General features: G+C 40.2%; 1 protein-coding gene across 3 annotated transcripts; it reads left to right on the top strand.

The window, feature by feature from the left end:
• Positions 1–840: 840 nt before the first annotated feature.
• LOC109627180 (poly(ADP-ribose) glycohydrolase-like) lies at positions 841–20,115 on the top strand. Of its 3 annotated transcripts, none has more exons than XM_020083629.2 (17): positions 841–1,274; positions 1,346–1,425; positions 1,845–2,599; positions 2,853–2,975; positions 3,404–3,490; positions 3,664–3,738; positions 6,685–6,777; positions 7,611–7,765; positions 9,887–9,966; positions 10,046–10,106; positions 10,246–10,321; positions 11,558–11,705; positions 15,301–15,379; positions 15,959–16,067; positions 17,701–17,806; positions 18,829–18,957; positions 19,224–20,115. In XM_020083629.2, the coding sequence occupies exons 1-17, from the start codon at positions 1,168–1,170 to the stop codon at positions 19,397–19,399; spliced, it is 2,439 nt and encodes an 812-aa protein (XP_019939188.2). In that variant the 5' UTR covers positions 841–1,167; the 3' UTR covers positions 19,400–20,115. The 3 variants fall into 3 exon arrangements, with proteins under 3 accessions (XP_019939188.2, XP_069373605.1, XP_019939189.2); XM_069517504.1 differs by having other exon boundaries at positions 847–1,274; positions 1,346–1,497; XM_020083630.2 differs by having other exon boundaries at positions 851–1,130.
• The last annotated feature ends 5,450 nt before the right edge of the window (positions 20,116–25,565 follow it).

Raw genomic sequence — 25,565 nt, 5'->3', positions numbered from 1 at the left:
ATGGCTTATCTTAGGATCCTGTCACATTAGCCTCAACCGCCTCAAGTGTAGAAAAAAAACTCTACTCCACTGATCAGCTGCTGGATTACTTTATTACTGAAAGAACTAGTGAGTGAATATACATTTTCAGTGGTAAATCACATTGATCTAAGTCACACTCTATATATGAAGATAGACGACGCATCTCCACTTCCTCCCACTATCCAGATATGAAACTTAAATATCCTGGATACAAACGCCGCCACTTTGGGAGTCAGAGTCTGCGCAGCAACAACTGAGGGATGGAGCTGTGAGCTAGACTCAATCATGTTTCGCCTTGTTTTTATAGCATCAAATTACTAAATGAAAACCATCTCATTAACACTTAAAGGTCCAGTGTGTAAGATTTAGGTGAAAGGGAACTATTGGCACAAATTTAATGTAGAATAATTCTCATGATTTTTTCACAAGTTCATTTCATCTAAATTGTATGAGTTGGAGTTTTCTTTACCCCAGAAAAGGTCCTTTATATTCAAATACTTTATATTTACATCGAGGGGACCCTCTGTACGGAGGCCGCCATGTTTTTTACATTAGTCCAGACTGGACAAACTAAACACATTTTGAGTTTTTATGACAATTAAAGGCTTCCACAGTTTCTTTTTCATGTTTGGAAGGAGAGGGTGAGGTGAGGGGTGTTCAGCTGCAACATGTAACTTCAACACTAGATATCACTAAATTCTACACACTGAACCTTTAAACACACATCAGTGTGATAAGAACTGGTGGAAATGACAGAAACTACATCTCTCTCCAGTCCACAAGGTGGCGGCAATGCGCCTACGAGCTGGTTCGCCAACTGCCAATAAATACCAGAAGAAGAAGACCGACGATAACAAACATTCTCACTGTGTAGCCTGAAGCTAATGCTAACAGAAAGATGTCACTATTCAGTATTAACTAAAGCGTTATTACGAGCCAGGTTGTTTTCGGTTGTTTCGATAACGAGGCGTTGTCCAAAAGCTAGTTAGCATTTAAGCTAATAAGCTGTGGCTGCCAATCTGTCATTATCTGTGATCTTAAAGTACATGACTGCGATTTCGGGTTATTTGATCCGTCACCGTTTAGCAACACGGGAAAACCCTGCACCGGTATGTGCTTTCTGTAAATAAGTAAATATCGTAATGCATGGCTGCTTTTTATATTTCGAGACTTGCCCAGTTATTGAATAAAGGACTTCCCAAAAGACGAGTCTGGACATACGCCTCACTGGTGGTGTCAGCTCACGTTGTATTGTGAGTATGAGATCATGGAGAGAAAACGCAGCTCCGACTCAAAATTACATGGATCTTTCTTTTTCCTCCAGAATGACTGACTTAGAACCTTTGGCAAAGAGGCTAAAGATCCGAACCAATGCACCAGCGTCTACATCATCCTTTCTCCGAGGTGAGGTTCTCTGCTACTCTTTATGAAGGAAATCTTGCAGGATGAAGGAGACGGACGACGTCTGAAGCAGAAGTATGTATTCTCTCACTGAGACTAGAAGCTGATGAGCCGTACAGGAAGTTAACTAGTTAACATATGTATTGTTATAAACTGTAATAAATACCTAGACCTTGGCTCATCTCGCCAAACCTCGAAAAAAGTCAGGGTGTCCTCTTGCAGAGATATTTTGATTTGATCTATCTGGCTTCCTTACACAACCTTGGGTCCTATGCATACTGCAATGGAGAAAAGGGGACTTGCAACAAGTAATATGTTGTGGATTTAGATTATCTTGTCAGCCTGGTTCAGCTTAAATTGATATTTAGATCCAATATTTCCCCTTTATAATACATTGCTTGTTTTTCTTCTGTTTTATTCAGGTCAATCTTTATGTAGTAAGAAGCAAGATAATGAGTCTGTAGAAAAAACAAGTATACACAACACAGAGATGAAGATGGATCTACAGCCAAAGACGGGAGCTGGTAGTTTGCGACGTGTTAAGAAGAACACTTCTCATCAAAGAATGGGCCCCAGACAGCAACATAAGGTCATCAATACTCTAAAACAATGGGTCGTTAAGCCCAGGAAAGATACAGATACACCTGAAGTGTGTCAATTCCAAGATGATGTGGAAAGTACAGATGATGGCGGCTTTGAAAGTACCTCATCTCAGTCTCTGGTTTGCCCAAATGTTGAATTACCCACAGAATTTGACATGGAGGAAGAAACTCAACCCTTGACACCAGAAGACCTGGAGGAACACAGTCTGGTGTCACCTGCTTCCCAGGATTCAGCAGGGAGTGGGCTTATCCACACGCTGTCCTGCACTGATCGAGGATCTGAAACAGAAGAATTGGAATCATGCTCAGCAAGCTCAGAAACCTCTGTCAGACACAAAACCAAAATAACAGATTTCTTCTCGGGGACCTCGTCACCACGTCTACTTGGGAGAGGGGGCAGACCAGATAAGTCTCCAGAGACACAAGACGGACACAAAGAATCGACATCTGCTGATGGAAAGCCTGAAGTTAAATGGCTGGGGACGCCAATCAGTGAGCTCAAGAGGATGCCTGACTGTGGCAGACCGCTTCCCCCACTGAGGAATGTCCCTGACCAGCATACTGTGATGATAAGGGTTTGAGCTCTTTGTTTTTTATACTATTCACAGTACTTGAGGTGGTTATATCAGAGAAACACACAGTATTACATCAGTCACTACAATGTTTTACCGGTTTCTGAAAGTGTAGGTGTTCAAGAAAAGTTTGTATATTGAGCAGATATTTCTTTGTGACATCAAGATCATTTCTAAACCATCAAAACAAATGTTTTAACATCATAGTTAATATTACATGTAATAATGCATTTTTTAAATCCTCTCCCTTTGACAGACAGACCTTCTTCACTATGGTAAAGTTCCTGTTCCATATCCTGGTATGTTTAAGGATACCTGGGACATCATCCATGCCAAGATGCCCTGTTCAAGCAGTAATCTGTTTCCTGTACAAGATGAGGTAATGGTTCAAGACTTGTTGGTATAAAAACTGTAGTAGTCATAGATATTGTCATGCATAAATTAAAATGTATATTTTGTTATTTAACTGCTTTTAATTACACATATTATACACAATTTTTAGCAAAATGTCAAGATATCACTTTAAGTAATACTGTTAAGAGATTCTACAAGTGATGGTGCCTATCCACAATCTTTCAGATCAGTTATTTATTTTTCTTCTCTCACGTCTACATGAGCATGACTAAAACACAGTGGGCAACAACTGACAGTGCAGAAATGTTGACGCATGGCCCTTAATGAATGCATGAACTCACTGCAATTACAAGACACAACAACACAACAACACAACATAGTTGTTTTCTTTGCATCTTCTAAGCTGAACTGAAATTACCCAGCAGAGACCTAACAAAAGTTTTGCTACCACAGGAAACACAAGAACTTCAGAATAAGAGTCGGTGGGAGCTGATCAAGGAAACTTTAAACAAGAAATTCACAAGTCCACTTGATATCAAGGCAAGTTGATCACTTTGTGTACCATGCACTACTGTTTTTACCAATTTATGCCACAAGATGGCACCATGAGCCCAGAAAATGTGAGGCACACTGAGGTCTCTGAATTTAAAACACATAAAGTGATCCTGACTTAAAATTTAAATATAGACTAATTTTGCTTTTATTTGTTACAGAATGCAATTTTGAAATACAGTCCTTCACACGCCAAGAAATGGGACTTCACAGCGTTACATCTGTACTGCACTAAGGTGAGCTGTATTCATATAAGTTCTGATTACCGATCTTCGTAGGAATTTCAGTGACCTCAGAAGTGAATGAACTTGGTTTCCAAAATTACATTTTCTAGTTTTTTAGGAAGAGTCATTCATTGCATGCAGACACGTAAACACAGATAAATTAACGGCAAACTAATGAATCATCAGTCGTCCAATCATGACTCCTAACTGCCCAACATCAGTTAAGTTAAACATTTGACACCAGATTAGTTTTAACTTAATATAAAAAGTATTTAAGTGGCAGTGTGAAGCAGTACTGTATTGATAGAAATCTTCATAGCTCCATGTGCAGAAATTAGTCACCACTTGCCCTTTGTTTTTGTAGCAATACATAAAAACATTCACAACAGTTCATCACAGTTAAATGAATAAATGAATATGTATATTTTTGATATTGTTGTACTGCCTGGATGTCTTTTTTTTGAAGTGCTGAGGCTCAGATTCAAAGGTTGTATTTTAAAGGTGTGATTTATTTTTTTTGTCCTCTGCCAAGTCATTTTCTCCACAGGGCAAGGGGAAAATAGGCGTGAATTGCATCATGATGGCCAGAGCAGTGTTAGTTCATTGGTCATTGCTCAGAGTTGTCAGTGCCTTCTCCAGTCTCATTTGGAGGCCATCCATCATCTGTTGTCTTGATGCACTCCGCATCATCCTGTATAGAGGATCAGGGAGGGCTGTACTATTGTCTAGCTCATGAAGGGGATTGGAATATTCTATTATGAGAGATGGGCCTTGTTGTGACATGATTGTTTGATATAAGAAACCCTGAGCCTGTAAGACTGAACAAATAATAGGTTTTAGTTTCCTAATAGTAAGGCAGCACTCATCCACCCATGTGCTGAATGGCATCATCTAGATTTCCTGATGTTTCAGGAAAAAAAAGTACATGCATTGCCAGTATGTCAAATGTGTTTCTGTCATTTTTGCACCAGAACATTAATAGGTTTTGTGCGGAAGAATGCTGCCGCCCTTCAGAGGCAAAGTGAGAGTCCTGAGAAATAATTTAATCTTTTTCCAAAAGGTCACATTTAGTAACTTGTCAGAAATGAAAATAGCTTGCATTATTTCTCAGAGAATACTTTACTTTGCCCTGTTGAATCAATTGTGTGCCATTTGTCTGCCATAAATCATATTAGAATGGGAGTTATATTATATTACAATCTGAACATGTTAAGAGGCTTTAGCCATAGGCCAAGTTCTGTAGTTAGAGTTGGGTTTGGGTTATGTCAGGTCAACTGTTTTAGTATCTGATAATAGTGTGTATGCATATTTGAAGGTGTCGTCATTGTGAGTTATGTTAAATACTTGCAGGTAACTTTTTGGAGTCAGCAATCTGTTATTGTTGCTCACATGAAATACATTTGCTTTCTTTATACAATATATTATTCAAATGTTGAAACACACTTCCTCTTACTCAAGATAGTTTATTGCCTCCATCCATTACAGGATTTATTCACAGCTCAACTGAGTAATGAACCTGTGTTTAAGTGGACTAAAATTCCGAAGTACCAACCAAGCTACATGATTAGCATTGGTAATGCAGTGATAGAAATTTGCCCACTGAATATGGTGTCGGTGATTGAAACACATTTAATTTTAAAAACGGGATCTTACATGTTTGTAAAACGGGAGACAATGCAATGTTTTGTCCCCCATTTTGCACTTTGTTTCTCTCCCCCCTGAGATCCCAGGTTGGAGTCACTGTAGCAGGAAGATTTTGAGTGTCAGAGAAAACTAGACATGAATGGCATAGAGTGACGGGCCGGGCACCTTCATCGAATATTCATCTGAGCCCTCGCACCTTATGAATATCTGAAAAGCCGTTGACGGACAGCCTCACTTTTTGCTCATGTCTCTTTCTTCAGCCAAACCAGTGCTGTATTTATGGTTACGAGCTCGCAACTGTTTTATTTTCTACACGTCCACAGATGCAGTGAATCAGATTGGTTTATTGCGTCGGACCTGTGGGGAGAAGGAACAGGAGCTTTAGGCAGTTGTGTTAAATCTATAGGGGCCCTTTGGTTTCTCACTGTCCACACCCCCACATCTTGCTTGATTACTTTGTCAGTTCGGTGTGATGTACAGACCTGTATCATGTCATACAGAGAGTCAGATCAGTTGATTTGATGCACTGTCTTCAGCTGATTTAAAGAGGTCGGCTTCTACTACTTCAGCTATATCCACCGTCTCGCCCTGTCAGCCCCCTTCATTTATTACGCCCATAGGAGCAGTTTATGATGTCAACCAGGTCATTACTTATGACAGTGTTTAGTCAGGCTTCCTTTGCCTTAATATAAATGTCCTGGGCTAAATCACAAGCCAAGGCTCCTTATCCTGTGAACACACTGTCTTTTCTATTCCAATCCTCAGTTGTTTGCATCTGTTCAGGAAGACTGTTTAATCAGCTGGCGTCATCCTGCAACCTTGATGAAATTGCTCTGTGATTGATCATTCTGACATTTTGTATCCAACATGGGTGTAAATAGGGGTACCGTAGTATATTGTTTCAGATATGTTTTTGCACTTAAGGTGTGTTGTGGAGTCATGGATGGTAGGTATTTTAATATTTGGTTCTGGGGATATTATTATAGATGAACTGTCCAACTAAAGGCTGATGTTTTATTTTTAGAAATATGAAGCCATAGCTTTCAAGTTCCCCTTTAAATGGTTGAATATTATGAAGTAATAGTTTGCAGTTGAATAGTTGTAAGAGGGTATTGGCCTCTAATATTATGCATTGCTTATATTTCCTTAATACTTCTTATTCTGTATAATGTTAGATACTATTCAAACATTTTTAAAGGGGACCACAGCTGTAAATTGTATCCGTCCATATCCAACTTCTTAGTCCAAACAGCTAATAATGTCACAGCTGAGTTTTATGGCAAAACAACAAACAGATCTCTCGCTCTCTCCAAGGTCCTGAAGCACGACACTGCTGAACATCTGTTTGACTCCCTGCTGCCAGACATGGTGCAATTAGCACTGAGAGCATCTGAGCTCTGCACCAAGGTAACAGACATCACTAACAAATGGACACCGACTCGCTGGTCTGTGACATAGTAGATCACCGCAGCAGGTTAACCCCAAAGGTCGCAACATGAGAAATAATCTCCTGAAATGGTAGTAAAACTGGTGAGGTCAAGGCACGTAGGTGTTGATGGTCATTTATCAGATGTTTAATGTGCTTTCGTCCATCTGTTTTTTTGGCACAAAGACATAGCTGTAAAAGTCTCATTAGAAAGGTTCCTGTGTATTCATTTAGCCAAACAGCTAATCATCTAATTTTAGCATCTGTGTGTTACTCTTTTTAGTTTTGATCAAGTAACACCCCTTAAGTGGCCCACACACAAGTGAAAATATTTCCCAAGTAAACAGCTCAAACATTATTTATGAATGCACGTGTCAAATTGTGTTGTACACCATCAAAATTAAACCGAATCTACACATAAAGCAGAGAAAAATGTTTCTCTTTAATTGATTGCGAGCTTGCCAGAAATCAATATAGTAAAAATTTCATTGATTGTATAAAAAAACCCATCTTTTTTGGAAAGAAAGGAGAAAAATTAATTAATTTTAAAGAAAAAGGATTCTCACATCTGTGCTCTCTTGGTCATTTTTGACTTTTTATTATTTGAATTCTTTATTAAATCCGTAAGCTTTTTAGGAATCATGGATCATGTGTGCAGCAACAGACCTTGATTGTAATTATGATGACTGATTCAAGAAGTGCAGAGTGGTACAGAATTAGTGCATTTATGCAATGTACTTCAGCGTCTCGTTGAACAAATTGACAAAACAAATGATTTTGACCTTCCTCCGTTGTACCTCTGTTCCTCCTCCAGCCGATACCCCTCCTCAAGAGAGGCATGAACCACTCCATCACGATGTCTCAGGAGCAGGTGGCATGTCTGCTCACCAATGCCTTCTTCTGCACTTTCCCGCGACGCAACTCTAGAAGGACCGAGTACTACAACTACCCAGACATCAACTTTGTCAGGTAAAGTTGCAAGGCGATGCTGACTCATAAGGCTTAAAGTTACATAATCTAAAAAGATACTGCTGTGATGACAAGCTTTGTTTCCAAGAGGGGGCACTACTGTTTTTTTTTTTTTTTTTTTTTTACATTCGTGGCTGGATGTAAAAAAGATAAACCACATCACTTAGGAGCCACCACCCTTTGTCATAGTGTAATCAACAGATTATGCACAGTGCAGACCTTTCTTTAACCTCCTCTTCCTGCCCAATTAATGCAATTGCAATTGAGATTATTAACCATAGCTGTGCATTCTGTCTCAAAGAAGGATGCATTGTTTTGCACAGCTTATTGAGAAAAGGTCAAAATTAGCAGGTCAATTTCATTATAACCATTTTTTAAGGTCAAAGCTGAGATTTCTAGTGTTTAAACTAAGGTAACCATCCCTGCCTCCTTACATACAGATACATTTGGATATATTTCACATTCATTTGTTTATTCTGCTGATTGAAACAGTATTTGCTTGTCATTCTTTCTCTACATATGCAGTTCACAGGTAAATGCCTTTCTTTCAAAATGGTCAAGTATGACAAACAGGACAGCTGAAGGGCGTTCTTTTTTTCTTCCCTGCAAACTTCCACTGTGGAGATTGTCTATGTGCTGTAATGCAAAATCAGTCTGCAGATCACCTCTCCGCCATGTCCCCCATCTCTGTTGGCATCATAGTGTAATTACCTAAATGGAGCAAGGAATTAGATTAACATTGACTCAGATGGCTGCTTACGACAACGGAGAAGGCCATTGGCTGTTTTTGCAGAAGACTGTGACAGAGTTCAATCGCATCAGTATTTCATTCACGTAAAGGTTTTGCTGTGATGTGACAGGAAAGCCAGTGTTGTCTTTTTTAGCCTGACGGTAACTCCTGAATCACCAATTTCCCGTGCAGCAGATATTTAATGCATTAAAACTTTCTATTCATTTATTTCCTTTTTATTACATTCTGTGGCGTTCACACTCTTTTCTTCTCTGTTCTTCATTATTTCCTACAGACGCTCTCGGTAAAGGATAAAAACAAACTTTTATCTGCAGATGTTCTTTTATCTCAATGCAGATTTCTTATTTGCATTGAGATAAAACTGGAAAGATCGTCTGTTTTTTGCTTCTTTGTTCTTTGGTTCTGTCATTCAAAGTTTTCTGAGTTACATCACTACTTTCTGCACATCTGTGGGGGTATATTGATGTTATATAATATTGTGTATTAATTCTGTATTCCCCAAAGACCGTGATGTGACTTTTTCCTAAAAGCCTCCTCTCACATAGTGGCCAGCTTATGTCAAAGGCAGTTTTCCCTGAGGACTACACAATGTATAATTGTTTGCAGGGGCCACATTGACAAAAAGAAAAATGAATGCAGGAATTGACTTCGATGAATGGGTTTCTCTGCCCCTGCAGGGCCCTTGGTGCATCAAGCTTTTTATCATTGTTTCACTCACATGAAATTACTTATTCTTTACTGTGGGCGGGCGGTGAGGCTCTTTCTAGAATTTGCTCGAGGGGGAGATGTTGGTCTAAATTCTGAAAGTGCATACAAACCGCAATCTGCAACTCACTACCAGCAGCTTTTTTTGTGTGTGTTTGTGTGTTACTTTTCAGGGGGACTGACCTTTTGCCTCATGAGGACTCTGTTGCTTAAAAGGGACACAGGGCTTCTTAATGTATCCCCAAGGAGGAAGCCCTGTTACCCTCTCTGCTCCTTTTTTATGTGAGTGCTGTGATGTGGCACATGAGTGTGACTTGGTGATGGCAAGCCTGGGGCAACTCCATTGTCGTAACAGTGAAGGAGCGCCTACATAATCGGCAAGTGACTGAAAGAGAAGCTGAGTGAGGGATGAACTAATTTATATCCAGTTGTTTGAGTTGGACTTTAAGCATGACTGAACTCACATGGCCAAAGTGGAGGTCTTGTGCCTCTATGGTACTGGTTGTTTAGAGAGTCATTTTTCCAGGTCTTTGCTGTATTTTTTTGATTGTAAGAGTTTCCAGGTATAACCTTCTTGCCTAAAAACTATGCTTTCATTGTCATGTAAGAAGGATAATATCAAATTTCAGGATTTAATGAAACCCCTCATTATTCTTTATCTGCAGACTGTTTGAAGGATGCTCTTCAAAGAAGATTGAGAAGCTGAAAACCCTGCTGTGTTATTTCAAAAGTGTCACTGAGCAAAGTAGGTGTTTGGATTTAGTTTTCATGTGTAATTTCAATTATTGCAGTAATGTACTCTAATGGGTTTTTTTTCTTTTCAGAGCCTGTTGGACTCGTAACATTCACACGACAAAGTTTGGATAACCCCCCTAAATGGAAAAGGTGATTATATTGATACTGTAATTAAAACCTCAAACATTATTGTTATTATTAGAAGTGGTAGTTTGTAATCTGCCAGTTGGCTAAATCCAGTAGACTGGTTGGAAGCAATTAAAAATCCATCATCTCATCTTTGTTTCAGCTCACAGACTCACCTCACAAAGCTCCACATCACGTGTGAAGGAACCATTGAGGATGATGGTTATGGAATGCTTCAGGTAAGACACATAGGGAATATCTTGATCATGATAATTTGCTGTAATTTGCAGAGTTCTATTGTTTTGCTTGTCTGAGCTGTTAGTTTGAGAATAACTCCTCCCTGCCTGTATTTGGTTCCCGTCCTCTCCTGCTTCTGTTGTAGTCAGTCACTGAGCCACCTCATTCTGGAGTCTTTCACCCAGATTGCTTACTACTGCTGAAAAGGCCTTTGAGGGAGTGTGCGCTGGGACTGGGGTCGAGGCCTCTGAGCCTCCTCCGCTCAATGTGTCGGCCCCACTTCCTGTGCACTGTCAGGACGGCCCGCTTTGCCTTTCACCTTTTGTCTTCCTTCAGTTGCCACAAGCTGACAGTTGATGTGCACACATGACCAGCTCCGGGGCAAACTGTGGCCTGGATTGATGGATGCTCTGCTGGGGTGGGGGGTGGGGGGGTGCTGACAACCTGTCAAAGCAGACTTCTGAGGCTGGCTTGCTGTCCCAGAGATGAGTGACCAGTTTTGGGAGATCTGCTCTCACAATGCTCGCCCATTTGCAGCGTCTTCCTGAGGTTGCGATGGGGTTGATCAGCGCTCTTCTACACGCCAGTGAGCAACAACTGTCAGCCCTGAAATTGGATTATATGTATGTTCCACGTGGCTGCTTTCTGACTAAAACAATGAGTCGTCACGTACATGAGATGAAACCATGAGATGCATATTTTCCTTTGAATCATAAATAGACCAAAATATATGAGTAAGTCCGTGTCACCAATAGATCTATGCACAGACCTGAAAGAACGCAAGCAGCACAAGATATCACAGGCATCAGTCAGAAGTCACTTCAGGAGCGTGTTATGACTGGAGAGAGATGTTTACTTTGGATTGTGGGCTTGCACTCTTGTTTTGATATTTGCTACTGGCAGCAACACACTGAAGTGCTGCCCCTGAGTGGAACTCATTTTGGCATGGGGGACAGATGTCTGAGTAATGTGAGCACCTCAGGCCACCTTCCCAATCAGCTTGTCTGGGACTCAGTCACAAATAAAAGAAAAAGGGCTGAGACCCTTTCACAAGGTGTTTTCATCCTGATGTCCAAAAGGGAAGCAATACATTTCATAGTCAAAGAAAACCTTAAGTTAGTTTCACCTGGATTTGTTGTTTGCTGTTGCATTTCATAAGCATAAATGCAATCAGTAGATGTTTCAAATGCATTGCTGGTCCATACGATTTATTGTCATTCATTTGTCTCGATTTGCAGGTGGATTTTGCCAATCAATTTGTGGGAGGAGGCGTCACCAGTTCTGGTCTGGTTCAAGAGGAAATCCGTTTTCTGATCAATCCAGAGCTCATAGTTTCTCGCCTCTTCACTGAAGCCCTGGACCATAATGAATGTTTGATCATCACAGGTCAGTGATCAAAAATTCGCTCACACCTTGTTTAACCTTAATTTTCACAGAAGGAATTCCACTCTTCAGTTGTTCAGTTGATCCTGGTACGATCACTAAGGCGTCCAGTTTACTTTTCTAATGCTTGACCTATAATTTGACAGAAGAAACACAGTGCGTGTTGAGTGTTTCTTGTCACACACAGCATGGAGTACACATTGCAGATGTTCAGTTTACCCCATCCTGGCTCAGAAAGACACTGAGGGATATTTTTTTTTTTCTATGTCTGTTATTGTCGCTCGTTTCCTTTTGATTGGCTGCTTCAGTCGAGAGTTGGAGAGTGGGCTTCCCTGATTGCTCTGTTGGGTCTTTCTGTTAAGTAATTCCAACTGACTGTCTATTAGCTTTTGAGTGCTTCAACAAGATTAGGACAGGCCAGCAGACCCAGGAGCAAGAGCTAGCCCTAGGGAGTCCCAGCAGGAGGCTGATGGTGCCTGTCTGGCTTTTTTTTATTTTAATTCAACACTGTCTATATTTATTGTGACTGCTTGATTGTGTTACATAAAGAAGCAAGAGGACCAAACAAGTCCAATTTTCATATTTAATGTAATAATACTACTAATAATAATATAAACCCGTAATGTATGAATTTTACAGCTCGGTTGTGAAAAATCACGATTACTGCTTAAATATACATAGGAAACCCTTCATAAATATGCAATGTCTGAATATGTGTTATTTTAGTGGACAATGATTTAAATCCATGTGTGATAGTTTGTGTTTGCAGCTTATTTCTGCTGACCTCAAGCACCCTAAAAAAACATGCAAACGATTCATCCCACCCCCTCACACGGCTCCTTCTGTCAAAGCACCATGCCTTACAACTGCTAAGCCAACTTTTCCGTGACTTGCTATCTTGCGTCAGATGATCGTCTCTGCTTCAGTATTATATATTTGTATTTCCTTGGCTGAAGAGTGCGGTCATGTGCAGTGAGACACGGTGTGCACAGGCAGGCAGGTCAATTGTTGACAGACAAGTGCGCCAGCCAATCATTTCACTTGGTACAAATGAAATAATTGGTTTCAGAAACAATCATTTTCATTGGCCATGTCTTTGTCCCAGACTGGGACATTGCAGCCATTTGTATCCCCAGGTCCCTGATATTTTATTATACTATGTTCTGTTCCATAACTGGAACCATTCTTATGTAGCAAACACCCATCACCCATAAAGATATGAGAAACCTTTTATTGCTTAATGGGTGAGTTGGATGGGAAGAAGAAATGAGGCAACAGAGCCTCCGCCCTCCCGATCACCAATCATACTGCTGTAGCACTTCTCGCTTTGCCGGAGTCACCTTCAGACTCCTTGCCGGCCATCTCTCCCTCGCGTCCTCTTGCGCCACTTAACGTTATTACTCGGGCCGAGAATTAATTATAGCTGGAAGACCTGCCCAGGACCTGCTCCACTAATGGACTCTTCCATTCCATCATCTTTATTAAACCCTGCCCGTATCTCCTCTGCCCCGTTGTAAAAGTCCAAGTCATTGCTGCACTGTGCCAAAACATATCACAGGGGATATAATTTACCACATGGCCATACAGTAAGAGAAGCTAATGGATCTTACCCCTGCAGTGAAATTTGCAAAAGTGCCCAGGCCTAATTGAATTTGCCTTGATTGCTTGGTATCTGGCCATTGTCGGGGGTGGTCAAAAGTATAAATAGTATCAAGGATAAGTTGTGTGATTCATTGATGGAAGTAACGACCAGAGAGGCTTAACACAAGGAGATAGTGATGTAGGGACATTATTTCTTGACACTGCACAAAATCTTGCTTTGTGTTACCTGCCAAACAATCTTAGTCTTTATCTCAAACTAAAAGATTGGGCTTTGAAAGTCCTTGAATTTGATGTTTTAACAAAAGTGAGGGAACCCTGCAGAACTTGACAATGTTACAGCAATACAACTTCTTCAGTTGCTCAGTTTTACCAAGTGCTGAGAGGCGATTCTGACCTTTTACAGTTTCTGGTCCACCACAAATATGAGGTGTGTTTGTTTAGATGAATTTACACATGAATGAAACAACCTTTAGGAACATTGTGAATTGTACCCATAGATTTTTGTGAAACCCTTTTTGTTTAATAACTTATAATAACTAGACACATCTTTCCCTGGCCAAGATTTATCTGCTTCCATCCACAAATGATATGTAAATAGCAAATGGGTTGCATAAAAAAATCAAAAGGATAATTTATGTTGTTCCTGAAGGTTGTTTCTTTCAAATGCAAATACAGTTGATGATAGAGTTTAATATTTTTGGAGAACCAGTAAAGGTCAGGTGTATGCATGGTTAATGCTCTGGTTTTAGGCTGGCAGGGTTATCTCACTGTGAACCTGACACGCTTTCCATTCTTAGTTCTAATTTAAACATCACTTTAATGTTTTATACATAAAGTAATATTTTTTAGTCCATACATTATACTGTACTAATAACCTAACAGCTTTCATATAAATGTATGTACGTATTAATGTAGATACCATGTGGGTGCAGGTTGAAATTGAGGTTGGGTCAATAGTTGATGTCTGACAGTCATAATGATTGACCCTCAGCCCACACTCCACATGCGACCCATTCAGTTTTTGCTCATCTGTTCCGTTTAACCGGTGAACTAGACGAGGTACTTCTGTGTAGTATTCAGGCTGCAATTTAGCTTTTCACTTTAAAAAGAAACGAGATGGAGGCTGAATATCAGTGAAATCCTGTCAAGTGGAGAGCACTGTATAGATTCCCTCCCCCCATCTGTATCTCTGAATACCTGCTCACCAACACCACACTATTAATCCCTTGGTTTATTCACTTTGCAGCGTGAAGCAGCTCAGCGAGTGCTCTTGACAGCCAGGTACTAATTAGTGCTAATGACTGGGAAGTTAATTTGTGGCCTCATTTGTTTGACTATGTTGTTGCCTCCCCCACCTCCTGCTCCCATTTTTAATGGTGTTAAGTCCCCCCCTCCTCCCCAGGCTGGTAGTCAGTCGCTGCCTCTCATGTCATTTTAAGGGGGGGCAATAAGTTGACCTTACGCTTGTCAGAAGACAGCTGCTCCTGTATAGTCCAATCACAGACAGCAGAAAAACCACAGACACACCCTCTGAAAAAACTCTTTTGTAATACATTTTTATTGTTCAATTTTCACAGGGTGAGCCATTTTAGAAAATTCCCTTTCTTTCTGTTTGGTATAAGTGAATGTTTAACCTATATGTTATGTGCCACACAGTCTTTCTAGCATAACATTTCTACCAGTTATTCTGTATCAATGAGAGTCATATTAGAATTTATTAATCTCTGTCAAATCTAAACATATTGATTTTCATTAGTTAAACCACAATTGAAATCCTTTTGTCATTTCCCTTCAACCATTGTTCAATATAACAAAATTAATAGCTCAAGGGGAGTTTATATGCCTGTTAATGCAATGTAACTATACCTGCCATTTGAGCTTTGCTACACAAGTACAGATGGAAGTGCTCTTTAATTCTGACCATGTTTATAATGAAGATTAATACGTTAATGTTTTGCAGTGGCGTGTGATTAATGTCCGTGTTTGTTATTACCAGGTACACAGCAGTACAGCAAATACACGGGCTACGCTCAGACCTACAAATGGGCCGGCAGCCATCAAGACACAACTCCAAGGTATTTATGGAGCCTGAGCTCACTTATATGTTTAACACCTTCCCTGGAATTATTTGAGCCACCTCGACAGCCTGATTCAAGAAAAACAATCTCTTCTGGTTGGTCCAACAATTTAGTCTCAGCAGCTCTACAACTATAGGATGGGTTGCCACCAAAATATTCATGGTTAATAAATCTTTCTGACTTTGACTGTTATGAGCAAATACCAGTTCATTAATGACATTACTTATTGTTCAATTCTAATTAGAAAATGCTAGCATCCTATCTAAGTACATTAAGATGATAAACACAGCAACCTGTCATTGTCATTATGAGTACATTATAGTACCAATCAAAGCACTACAGTACCTTTAAATATTATGTGAATTATCCTTTTGGAAATGGAAAATTTACACTGAATGCAGAAATGGCTTTCAATCGACCAAAGTATGTTTTTACTGCTTGTCTGGTTTTATTTGTACAGCTTCCTATTTCTTACGTGGGTGTGTAGCCTTGAGAAATAATTGCCCAATTCGACTAGAGCGAAGTTGTTGTTTTTTACATAAAACACTGCGAAACTGTCCCGTTGCTTTGTTTCAGAGATGGCTGGCAGAGAAGATGCACAGAGATTGTCGCCATTGATGCGCTGCATTACAAGAACTTTCTGGAACAATTTAGACTAGAGAAAATCAACCGAGAACTCAATAAGGTAAGTTTTCATTTTTTCCTTTGAATCTGATTTTCCTGCTTTTTTTTTATTTTTTATTGTTTGTTTGTTTCTTGTATTTCTGTGAATTCCTTTACTCTGCATGTTAGAAAATATAAATACTGGGTTACATCATCTAGAGGCTGTAGATAGAAGACGTTTGACCAACATATGCCAGCTCACTGGAAAACTGGTTCTTGTGGCTTTGTGGCAAAATCTGCTCTAAGCGCATTTGTTTTAAATTTGTAGACAAATTAAGTTTGTTTAATTTTATGGCAGTGGAAGTGTGATGATACCCATAGTCTTGTTTCTTTCTGCTGCAGTATTGTCATGTTTCGAATTTATTTGTGATTTCACTTCATGATTAGAGATTTCATGATTTCCATGTGAATCCATTTAGCTGATAATCGGAAAACGGTTTCATCACAAATGTCAGCTGAGACATTGACTGATGTTTACTTTTCTCAAAGTAACCCTGTGAGTTATAGATGTGTCATATGTTTGTAATACAGACTGATAGATTGTCATATATGTAGAGAATAAGCTTCATTTTATTCATTAGGCCCAGAATTAATTTCAATGAACGTAATTGACCCCTGAACGATTAATCACAATCACTGGATGAACACAACAGATTTTCTAAACATAGGAATCCCTCCACATGTGCTGTCTCCCAGTCAGAGCTGCTCATCTGTAATAGAAAATCAAGATGTTAATGTTGTCAAGTCTGCCGTCAGAAAGCATGGAGGAGTTTGACAACTCTGACAGGGGTGTGAGGAATGCACCTACATGAAGATCAATCCCTTTTTTTCAATTGTTGTTTAGCTAACTGTCATGTCTGCCCTTTCACAGCAGGAATTTATGACTGGTCGGGGGGAGGATGGGCCCATACAATTCATTTTCACAATTTACCTCATCTCCAATGTGAAAATGAATGTCCAGAGCCCTTCAAGATCTTTCGTTTAACACATCCATTATTTGACATGTGTGATAACCCACTTGACATGTCATGTGAAGTGCTCCCGGTCATGCACGTGGATTTGTCCATAATGTGCAATTTTCAATATGAAAAACCCACGCAGATTTCAAACCAGTGGCACTTAAACTGTAGGAAGAGGTGTGAAGTTGCCAAATGACATAATGTAAAAAAAATGCATGTTTATTTCAGGCCCATCAACCTGCGTGTTCATTCAGCAAATTATATGTCAAGCACAGGCCTGCAGGCAAATGGAATTACTTTGTTACTGGCTTTTCTATATTCCATTTGTATGTGACGTTATGTAGAGGTTGTGTTCTTCAGGCCTGGCTCGTATGAAACGTACCAGTGATCTGTTTGGTGATCCTGAGACCTGAGGCTCGTCAGAGCTGATTCAGGCTTTGTGTAACAAATGATGTATAAATATACTTTAACATGCATGATACAACATATTTAACATTCATAGATGTACAAAATCTGAGTAGAGAATAATGAATGATTTCCCACACAGCAAACTTTTCACAGTGTTTTTATTTCCTTGAATTTATCTGCACCGTGTCTGCTAAAAACACATGTCCTATTTTATCAAATTGTGTTTTTCTTCGTATTTACATTTCCTAATTTGCTTCCTTAACATCTCTTTACTCTGTCATCATTTAGGCCTACTGTGGCTTTGCTCGCCCTGAGGAACAAAGCCAATACCTCGCAGCAGTGGCAACAGGAAACTGGGGCTGTGGCGTTTTTGGAGGTGACAAGCGTCTTAAAGGTAACGCTCTGACGCAGCACTTTCGTCACCAGGTCTCGAGAGAAACGTGCTCCAATCATCTTTGCTCTCTTAGCAGTCTACGCAGACTCTGTTCCTTGTTATAACGGAATAAATTTCAGATTGAAAGCAGACTAGTGTGGCCATCCATTTGTCTCCAGGGAACGCATCCTTTCACTTAAAGCCTACTCGTCGCCTTCCTTTTATTGATCAAGTGACAAAGTTAATATGTTTCATTAATAGTGAAATTGATCGGCTGCTCGAGTCCATCAGTCTGTTACAGCACTTTGTCTAAGCCTTGTATCACTGTCACTGAGCAGGGAGCCTAAGGAGAGTTTATGCTAACCGTTTGCAGTGGCACCTCCGCTTCTCCCTTTCCGCTTGACTTATACCTACATCCCTACATATTTGTTAATTAGGTGGAGCAAGGTACAGCCCTCCATAGGCACAATCCCCTACTGTCTGCCTAATGACACGCCACCTGGGAAGAGCTATCATGATTCAGATGCAGTTTTCCTCCTGGGTTTAGTTCCTGTGGCCTCATGTAGTCCACCTATTTTTTAATTGTCAGATAACGTTATGAAGAAAGTGGCTGTAACGGAACAAGGGATGGAAACTGCTGAAGTGCAGACGCATTCGGCTTAGCCCCCTTTTCTGAAATTGTTGACTCAGTTTTTCTCATTAACTTGCCACTGTCCCAACCTTCATTAATCAGCGGACATATTTCCAGTCTCTTAAAATATTCACAGCTCTCTGGGGCCAGACCTGGCTTCTCTTTGTAACTAATCCACAGTTCTCAGTGGGGGTCAGACCTATTCCCTCAAGTATTTACCTTTTACTGCACAGACTAGTGCCACTCACTCTTAATTGTAGCATCCATCAGCTACTGGATGACTCTTGAAACTTGACTGTGGGAAATATAAACCAATGTTTCAACGCAGTAAAGACCAATACTTCTACTCCATTGAAACTACTTTTGTGCCACTCTCGCTGTCGAAGTTTAACGAAGGCTTCTTTTCCTGCAGCTCTGCTCCAGATGCTGGCAGCTGCTGAGGCGGGCCGAGATGTTGCCTATTTCACCTTTGGTGACAGCCAGCTCATGACAGATGTCCACAACATGCACTCTTTCCTCACTCAGAGGAACATCAGTGTCGGTGAGGCAAACAACCATCCTGTCGGCTTCTTGTTGCAGCTGTGTTCATGCCTTTCTTACATGAACATACATTATTTATCTATCCTTCTTTATTTTTTTATTTTTGAGTTGTACCTCATTTTCAGATTTATTTGTAAATCATATAAAGTCATGGCACAAGAATATGGTTAATTATTGATGGTAAGAAAACAATGTTGTTAACCTTTTCCTTGCTTTCATATCAGTTCACTATGGAGACAACATACAGTGTCCTTGTCTCCCTCACAGGGGAGGTGTACGATCTCCTGGGGCAGTACTACAGCTCAGTGTGCAGGAGCTGCCTTGGCCGGCGCCCTGACGTCAGCCTCTACTCCTTCATCTACCAACAGGTCAGCCCCTCCCTGGCACCCGATGAGTCCGACAGGCGCTCTGCCAGACAACATGTCCCCACAGACTGCCGTTAAGGTCAGGTGGCTGATGAGTCACCGCGCCTTATCTTCAGAAAGTGAAACACGGAACTGAAATATTCTCACTCTTATTTAAGCTTTATTTTAGATTTTTACCATAATTTGAAAATCTGGCGTGCAGATCCTTTTGAAAGAACAACAACTGAAATGCAGGAGTTGATTAGTTATGACCCTGTTGTCGCTGGAGTCCAAGCTGTGTTCATTTTGCCGCTGCTGGTAATACGCCAATGTATTGAGCTTCAATACGACGCAATTGTGATTTTAATGGTGAAGCAAAGGTTGCCATCCATCTTCAGACTTTGTCATGTTGCCTTTTTTTACACCCACACATATCCAGCCTAATTGAATTGGCTGTCAGAAATCGAGTTAAAGGAAAAGAATAACAAGAGCGGGGATCAGAAAGCTTGGAGCGGACTCTGGAAAGCTGATTTAAAAAGCAGCCTGGCTCTCGGTGAAGTAATCTCTTACCTTCTACATTTATAGCAACATTCTAGATGTGATCGTGGATCCATGAATAAATTGTTTTTTTGGTTTGTATGATTCAAAAGAATCAGTTGCAGTAGAAATCATCATTTGGTTTGTTTGTTGCATATGATTTCAGTGTAAAATCTGTTTCTAATAATTGTGAAATATCTACTCCTGAATGGATATGAAGAATTTTTGTGTTGTTTCAAACCACTTTAATAAAAATGAATCAGTTTAAATATAAAAAATCTATTATATTCTATAGCACCATTTGAATGGAGCCCCAGATGTCAGTGATACATCTTTGAACAATCAAGAGACGGCGTCTTGTCCCACGGATGTAACAGGCTAAATGGGTTTCCTACAGCCTCGCCATTTATCTTCCTCCGGCTATCACCTCACCCTTTCACTCACAGTTTAATAAGGTCATACCTTTTATATAAACTGTACATGGCACCTCATTAAGTAAAGAGTAGATCATAGAACATCCAGTCAGAGGCACGAGTCAGGCAGTGGGGCTCCTGTGTGCTTTCACTGTCGGACAACACACAGCTTCATTTGCATCAGGAAGAAGAAGAAGCTGCTCGACAGACGTCTCAGAGGTTTGTACACAGGAGATAAATTTGTAGGTTTTTTTAAGCAACATACATGTGGTATTTGTTGGCATATGAAATGTTCTTGGGGCACAATTTTATATGACATTGGATTCACGATATTAAAAAAGATGATGTTTATATGTTAACACGAATGGCACTCAGTAGAGCACATACCTCAGCCAAGGCAACTGCTTAAATTCTGCACCAAATTACACAGCGTCATAAATGGCAGCTCCCTTAATGTGCCTAACAGGTGGTTTAAGTGTTTCTAAGTCTACTTTTTCATTTGATTATCGACACTTTACTTAGTATTTCACCGTTGCCTGTTTTGTCTTTTCCTCTGTGTGATTATTTAGTTACGTGCTTAACGAGCGGTTCTCTGTCACTGCACAGTTACCGAGTCAGCAGGCGTTTATTGACTAAATATATTTAGTCGAATGTTAAATTAGTTTTGTCCCCACAGTGCCTGTTGGTGAATGGACTCCTGGGAGTCTGTAAGTGAATGAATGAGGTGTGGGCGTCTCCGAGCTTGGCGCTGTCTGCCTTCATGGAATCAGTACCTGTAAGTAGGGGGTCTCTCTTTGTAGCTTGCCGAGTTCAAAAGAAACCTTTGGTGGCGTCTCTCTCGAGGGGATCGACCAGAGACACACAGGGGTTTCCTTCTGGATTGATCCCTCGGCAGTGAACCTCATGTGTGTCTTTGACCTTTTGGCTTCCATCTGTCATAAAGTCATGAACACAAACCCTGTTTATCGCAGTTTGGTAATGGAATCTTTAATTAAAGAAGTGATGAAAAAAAATCACGAAACTGACTTTTTTTTTTCTTGGATGATCTCCAGTTAGTATTGTTTCCTCGCAGAATATCAGTTTACTTCTGCCAATTACACGTACTATTAATTCATCTATGCATGATTGACGTTCCCGTTACCTTTCAAAGAGCAACTTGTTTGTAGTCATGGTAGCAGGATGGTAATTGGATGGATTACCATGAAATCCATCCAGTGACTTTTTTGAGCCCCTGATGTTTCCTTTAGGGCCATCAGCAGGTTTTCACTTAATCAGTAAGTATCTCAACCTCTCCTCAATAGATATGACACACGATCCAACATTCATGGTTCCCAGAATCCTACTGACTTTTAGAAATCCACAGACTTGACCTGATTTCTTATTGTACTTTGTGCAGCACACCTTCATAAACTCTTTGTTTTGTTGTCCTCACAGTGTCTTATCCATTTATTCAGTTATTTCACAGCTCAGGTTTTAATGTAGAAATGGCAGATGGGGGAGCAGGGAATCATATAGTGCCCCAGTGAAGAGTGAAACTTAAGTGATATAACTCCAATACCATTAAAAAAAACAATAACTGCACATTAACAATCCAACTTAGTCGCAAGTTCACCCAGGAATAGTGTGTTGACTCATGGCACATGAAATGAAGCAGTCAGCTGCTTCCAGCCGGAGTGATCACCTAATTCTGAGTTGAGTTGAATTTGTGCTCGTACAGTTGAACTGAGTGATCATAAAATTAGTACAGTAACCCCAAGGTTTCTTTATTCTCTTGAATTAACAATGAACATCAGAGAAATGCATCTAACAGTTCATTGTTCCATTCCTTTTGAATTGTTCCCACTTCTCCACCAAACAAGGTCAGCTCTTATTATGTAGGGTGCTGTATTATGAATGCAGAGGCCTATTTAAATTCTTGATCAGCTATTTACTTCATATTTCCTTGTCATTTTTGATCATTAGTGGAAACTCCCTGTTGTGGATGAGTTATGTGCGATTCTCCTGGCCACAGATTAAAGGCTTTATCAGCTGAATATTGATATGTTTGATCAAACCCTGGGAGCTGCGGTTTACATTTGTTTGGACTGAGGACATAAGACATAAATAGGATTCGTTGTCATGTGCATCTCTCTTGCTAATTATTCACGCTATGTCCTTAACATGATAAAATTATTATTCTATGAAAAGAATATGGAGGCTGTATGTGCACCTGAGGCATCATGCAGAATTGTGGGATGCCGCTAATTTGCAATTGAGTGTAATCTTGGAATATTAGTTCATTATTGTCTTTGAAAGTACTCGCTGCTTTCAGACATGCACTGAACTCTGGGTAAATCTCCTGACATCCTCCGAAGGGGATGTATGTGAAAACACAACTGTTAATAATTACCAAATGAGCGAGTGTGTGAGAAAACGACTGCAGATTATCGAGTGGGAATATTAATTACATTTCTAACAGATTCTAACCGGAAATAAAACATAAAGAGTTCAAATACGTTGCAGTGATAAAGCGCTGCACAGTGGAATACACAGATCAAGATATCAAGAGAGCTTGTGGTGATACGAGCCTATTGTAGTGTTGATGTGCTGCAAAGAAAGTCTGGACCCACTTGTGCGGACATTTACTGTTTATGTCCAACGGGGGGGGGATGCAGGTTCCAAACTGCTATTATCTTGGTACAAATTACAGCTACACCATCAATATTTTCTCGTGACCGTCAGCAAGTTAAATAAACCATTAGTGAAGCATATATTCGTCTGTGGCTCAGAAGAGGTTTGTCCATTGCTGAAAGAGTGCAGCACGTAGTTGCGCTGTGTGAATAGGTGAATGTGGCATGTACTGTAAAGCGTCTTGAGAGAAAAGAGTTGTGTAAGTATAGTCCATTTACTGTTCTTTTGGAGGCAGGATGTTTGCCTTGAAATTTAAATAGAATTGTGTGTTCTGTAAGTGTCCTCGTCTCACACTGCTGTATCTGCAAACGTGTTTGAACCCGGCATGACCTAAATGTTTCAGCACTTCCTCTGTGTCCTGTGTGGTGCCTCAGCAGTGCCCTAGTCGCCATTGTTTCATGGTAATTGTGTGTCTCCTCTGGCTCTACACATGCTGAGGTGGTTCCTCGTCCAAAGGCAGTTCCTTTAATGTTCCGAAAACCTGCTTGCATTGTCTTTTATTCCGTAGCCTGCAGGAAAGTAAAAAAACAAACCCTCTTAAATATGGCCCGCTGTAGAGCAGGCAGAGGCGGTGTATAAATCCATAACAATAGCAATTATTTATTAGTGACAGCTTTCTGTGGCCATTTTAGTTCAAATATTTCCACTGCAATTGATCCAAAAGACAAAAATCAATTTTTATGTGATAGCCGTGGCTTTTAACCAAACTGACTGCTCCCTCCGTAAGGTCAAGGATTGAGCGAGTGAAGTTATTTTTGCTCCTATAGTGTTATTAGATTGCCTATCTATCATTCAAGTGTCGTGATTGATGCTGACTCAGCTTGAATGAACGATGGAGCAAGGCCACCGCTGCTCGCATGTAAGAGAAAGGAGTGGCCCGATCGCCACGGCACGTCGTGGAGAAGAAGCCCTTGAAGGATATATGGGAGAAAAATGTGCGAGCTAACTGCTTGTGTTGCGCCATTTCTCATTGGAACTTATCTGAAAGCCGGTGTCTCGAATTCTTACTCTGTTTCTGTAAGATGTGTAACCGCAGCATGTGAAGTGAAAAATGCTGGAAGGGCAGTTGTGGAAGGATGATTACTGTTACGTGTGAATGCAAATGCTGTTAATTTAAACACACTCCACATATTGCTGACTGCATTAAACTGCATGAGCATTTCATTGTTCTGTATATTAGGAACCCATGCATCAAATGTAAGTCTCCAAATGAACTCTTAATTTTTGCTATATGTGGCTGAATTGTTTTTTAAATCTGTTTTGAACTGTAGGCATCTCTTCAGGCCTTTAATTGCACACTTGTTGCTCCTTCCACACACGAGGTAGATAACACCATCTGCTCCCTGTCCACACAAGACATCATCATTTCAGAAAGAGAAAAATATATTCCGTTTCCTGGCAAAGATTTCAAAGTGCCACTAGAAGCTTATTAGGGCAGGAGGGACACATATTTATTTGTGCTTGAAAAATATTTTAAACTATAACATGTTTTGCAGAAGGGAGGTGTGCTAAAATGAGACATATAGATTGATGTATATTGGTATTAGGGTACTTTGGGCCATGTTGCCGCAGCAGACGGTTTTCTCTCTCTCCGGATTCCACATGCGCCAGAGACAGATGCTTCCCACACATTTCAAAGGAAACTGACTTTTGGCCTTGATCATTTTCAGGATTTGATTAGATTCCAACACATGGCAGCAATCTGCGAGAAAAATGTGGTAAATATTTATTTTTATTTCATAGATGTTGCACTGAAATGATTGATCAATGCATTAATTAGTCAGAAGATGTATTTAGTCAACATCCATAGAGAGTAATCACTTAAATCACTTAATACCCTGAAATCCAATATGTGTGATGCTTCGATGCTTCCTGTGTTTAATGTAACTGCGAATTGAGTATCTTTGTGGTGAAGCAGTGTTGGTTGGACAAACCAACAATGTGAAGATACCACGGTGGCTCCGAGAGCCCCACGCATATGCAAATAGATACAGCACATGCAAATGGGGAAAAGCTTCTTCAATAAATAAAAACAAGCAAATAATCAAGTATTTCCAAGGCACAGTAAAAAGTGATGAACGTGGATGAATATTTGGTTGTGTAGAGTATTTAGTTCTGTTGAGAGTATTTGGATATGTTGCGAGTATTATTTGCTTGTGTTGTGAGTCTTTGGTTGTATTGTGAGTTGTGAGTATTTGCTTATGTTGTCAGTATTTGCGACATGTTTTCTTTGTGCTCGGAATGTGTTGTCAAATTGCTTGCAAAATGTTTTCTCCACTTGCATGTATTTTTATTTGCATGCTTTTTTCTTAAGCTGCATTGAGCCCTCAGGGCACCGTACAGATTATCTTGGGCTCTGAGGATTGTTTTCATGATGTGGACAGAACTTGAAACACAATTTATCCCTTAAAAAAAAAAAAGATTAATGAATAATGCTGGTGATCATTAACTGACTGCAGCCCTTTGATTTTTCATATTAGAGAACAGGAACCTCAACCAGAACTCTTCCTGACGCATATCAAAGTGCTTGATATGTTGTTTGCTGCATGTATGTGCAGTGTCTGTGACAGTGGACTGTGGGGAATAGCGGAGCAGAGCGACTGGAGGCGAGGGCCTGTCACATGTCACAGGTTGACTCAGTGTGT

The sequence above is a fragment of the Paralichthys olivaceus genome, chromosome 21, assembly GCF_024713975.1.
Source record: "Paralichthys olivaceus isolate ysfri-2021 chromosome 21, ASM2471397v2, whole genome shotgun sequence".
NCBI lineage: Eukaryota > Metazoa > Chordata > Actinopteri > Pleuronectiformes > Paralichthyidae > Paralichthys > Paralichthys olivaceus.
The sequence above is the reverse complement of the archived record's forward strand: the minus strand, read 5'-3'. Positions and strand labels throughout refer to the sequence as shown.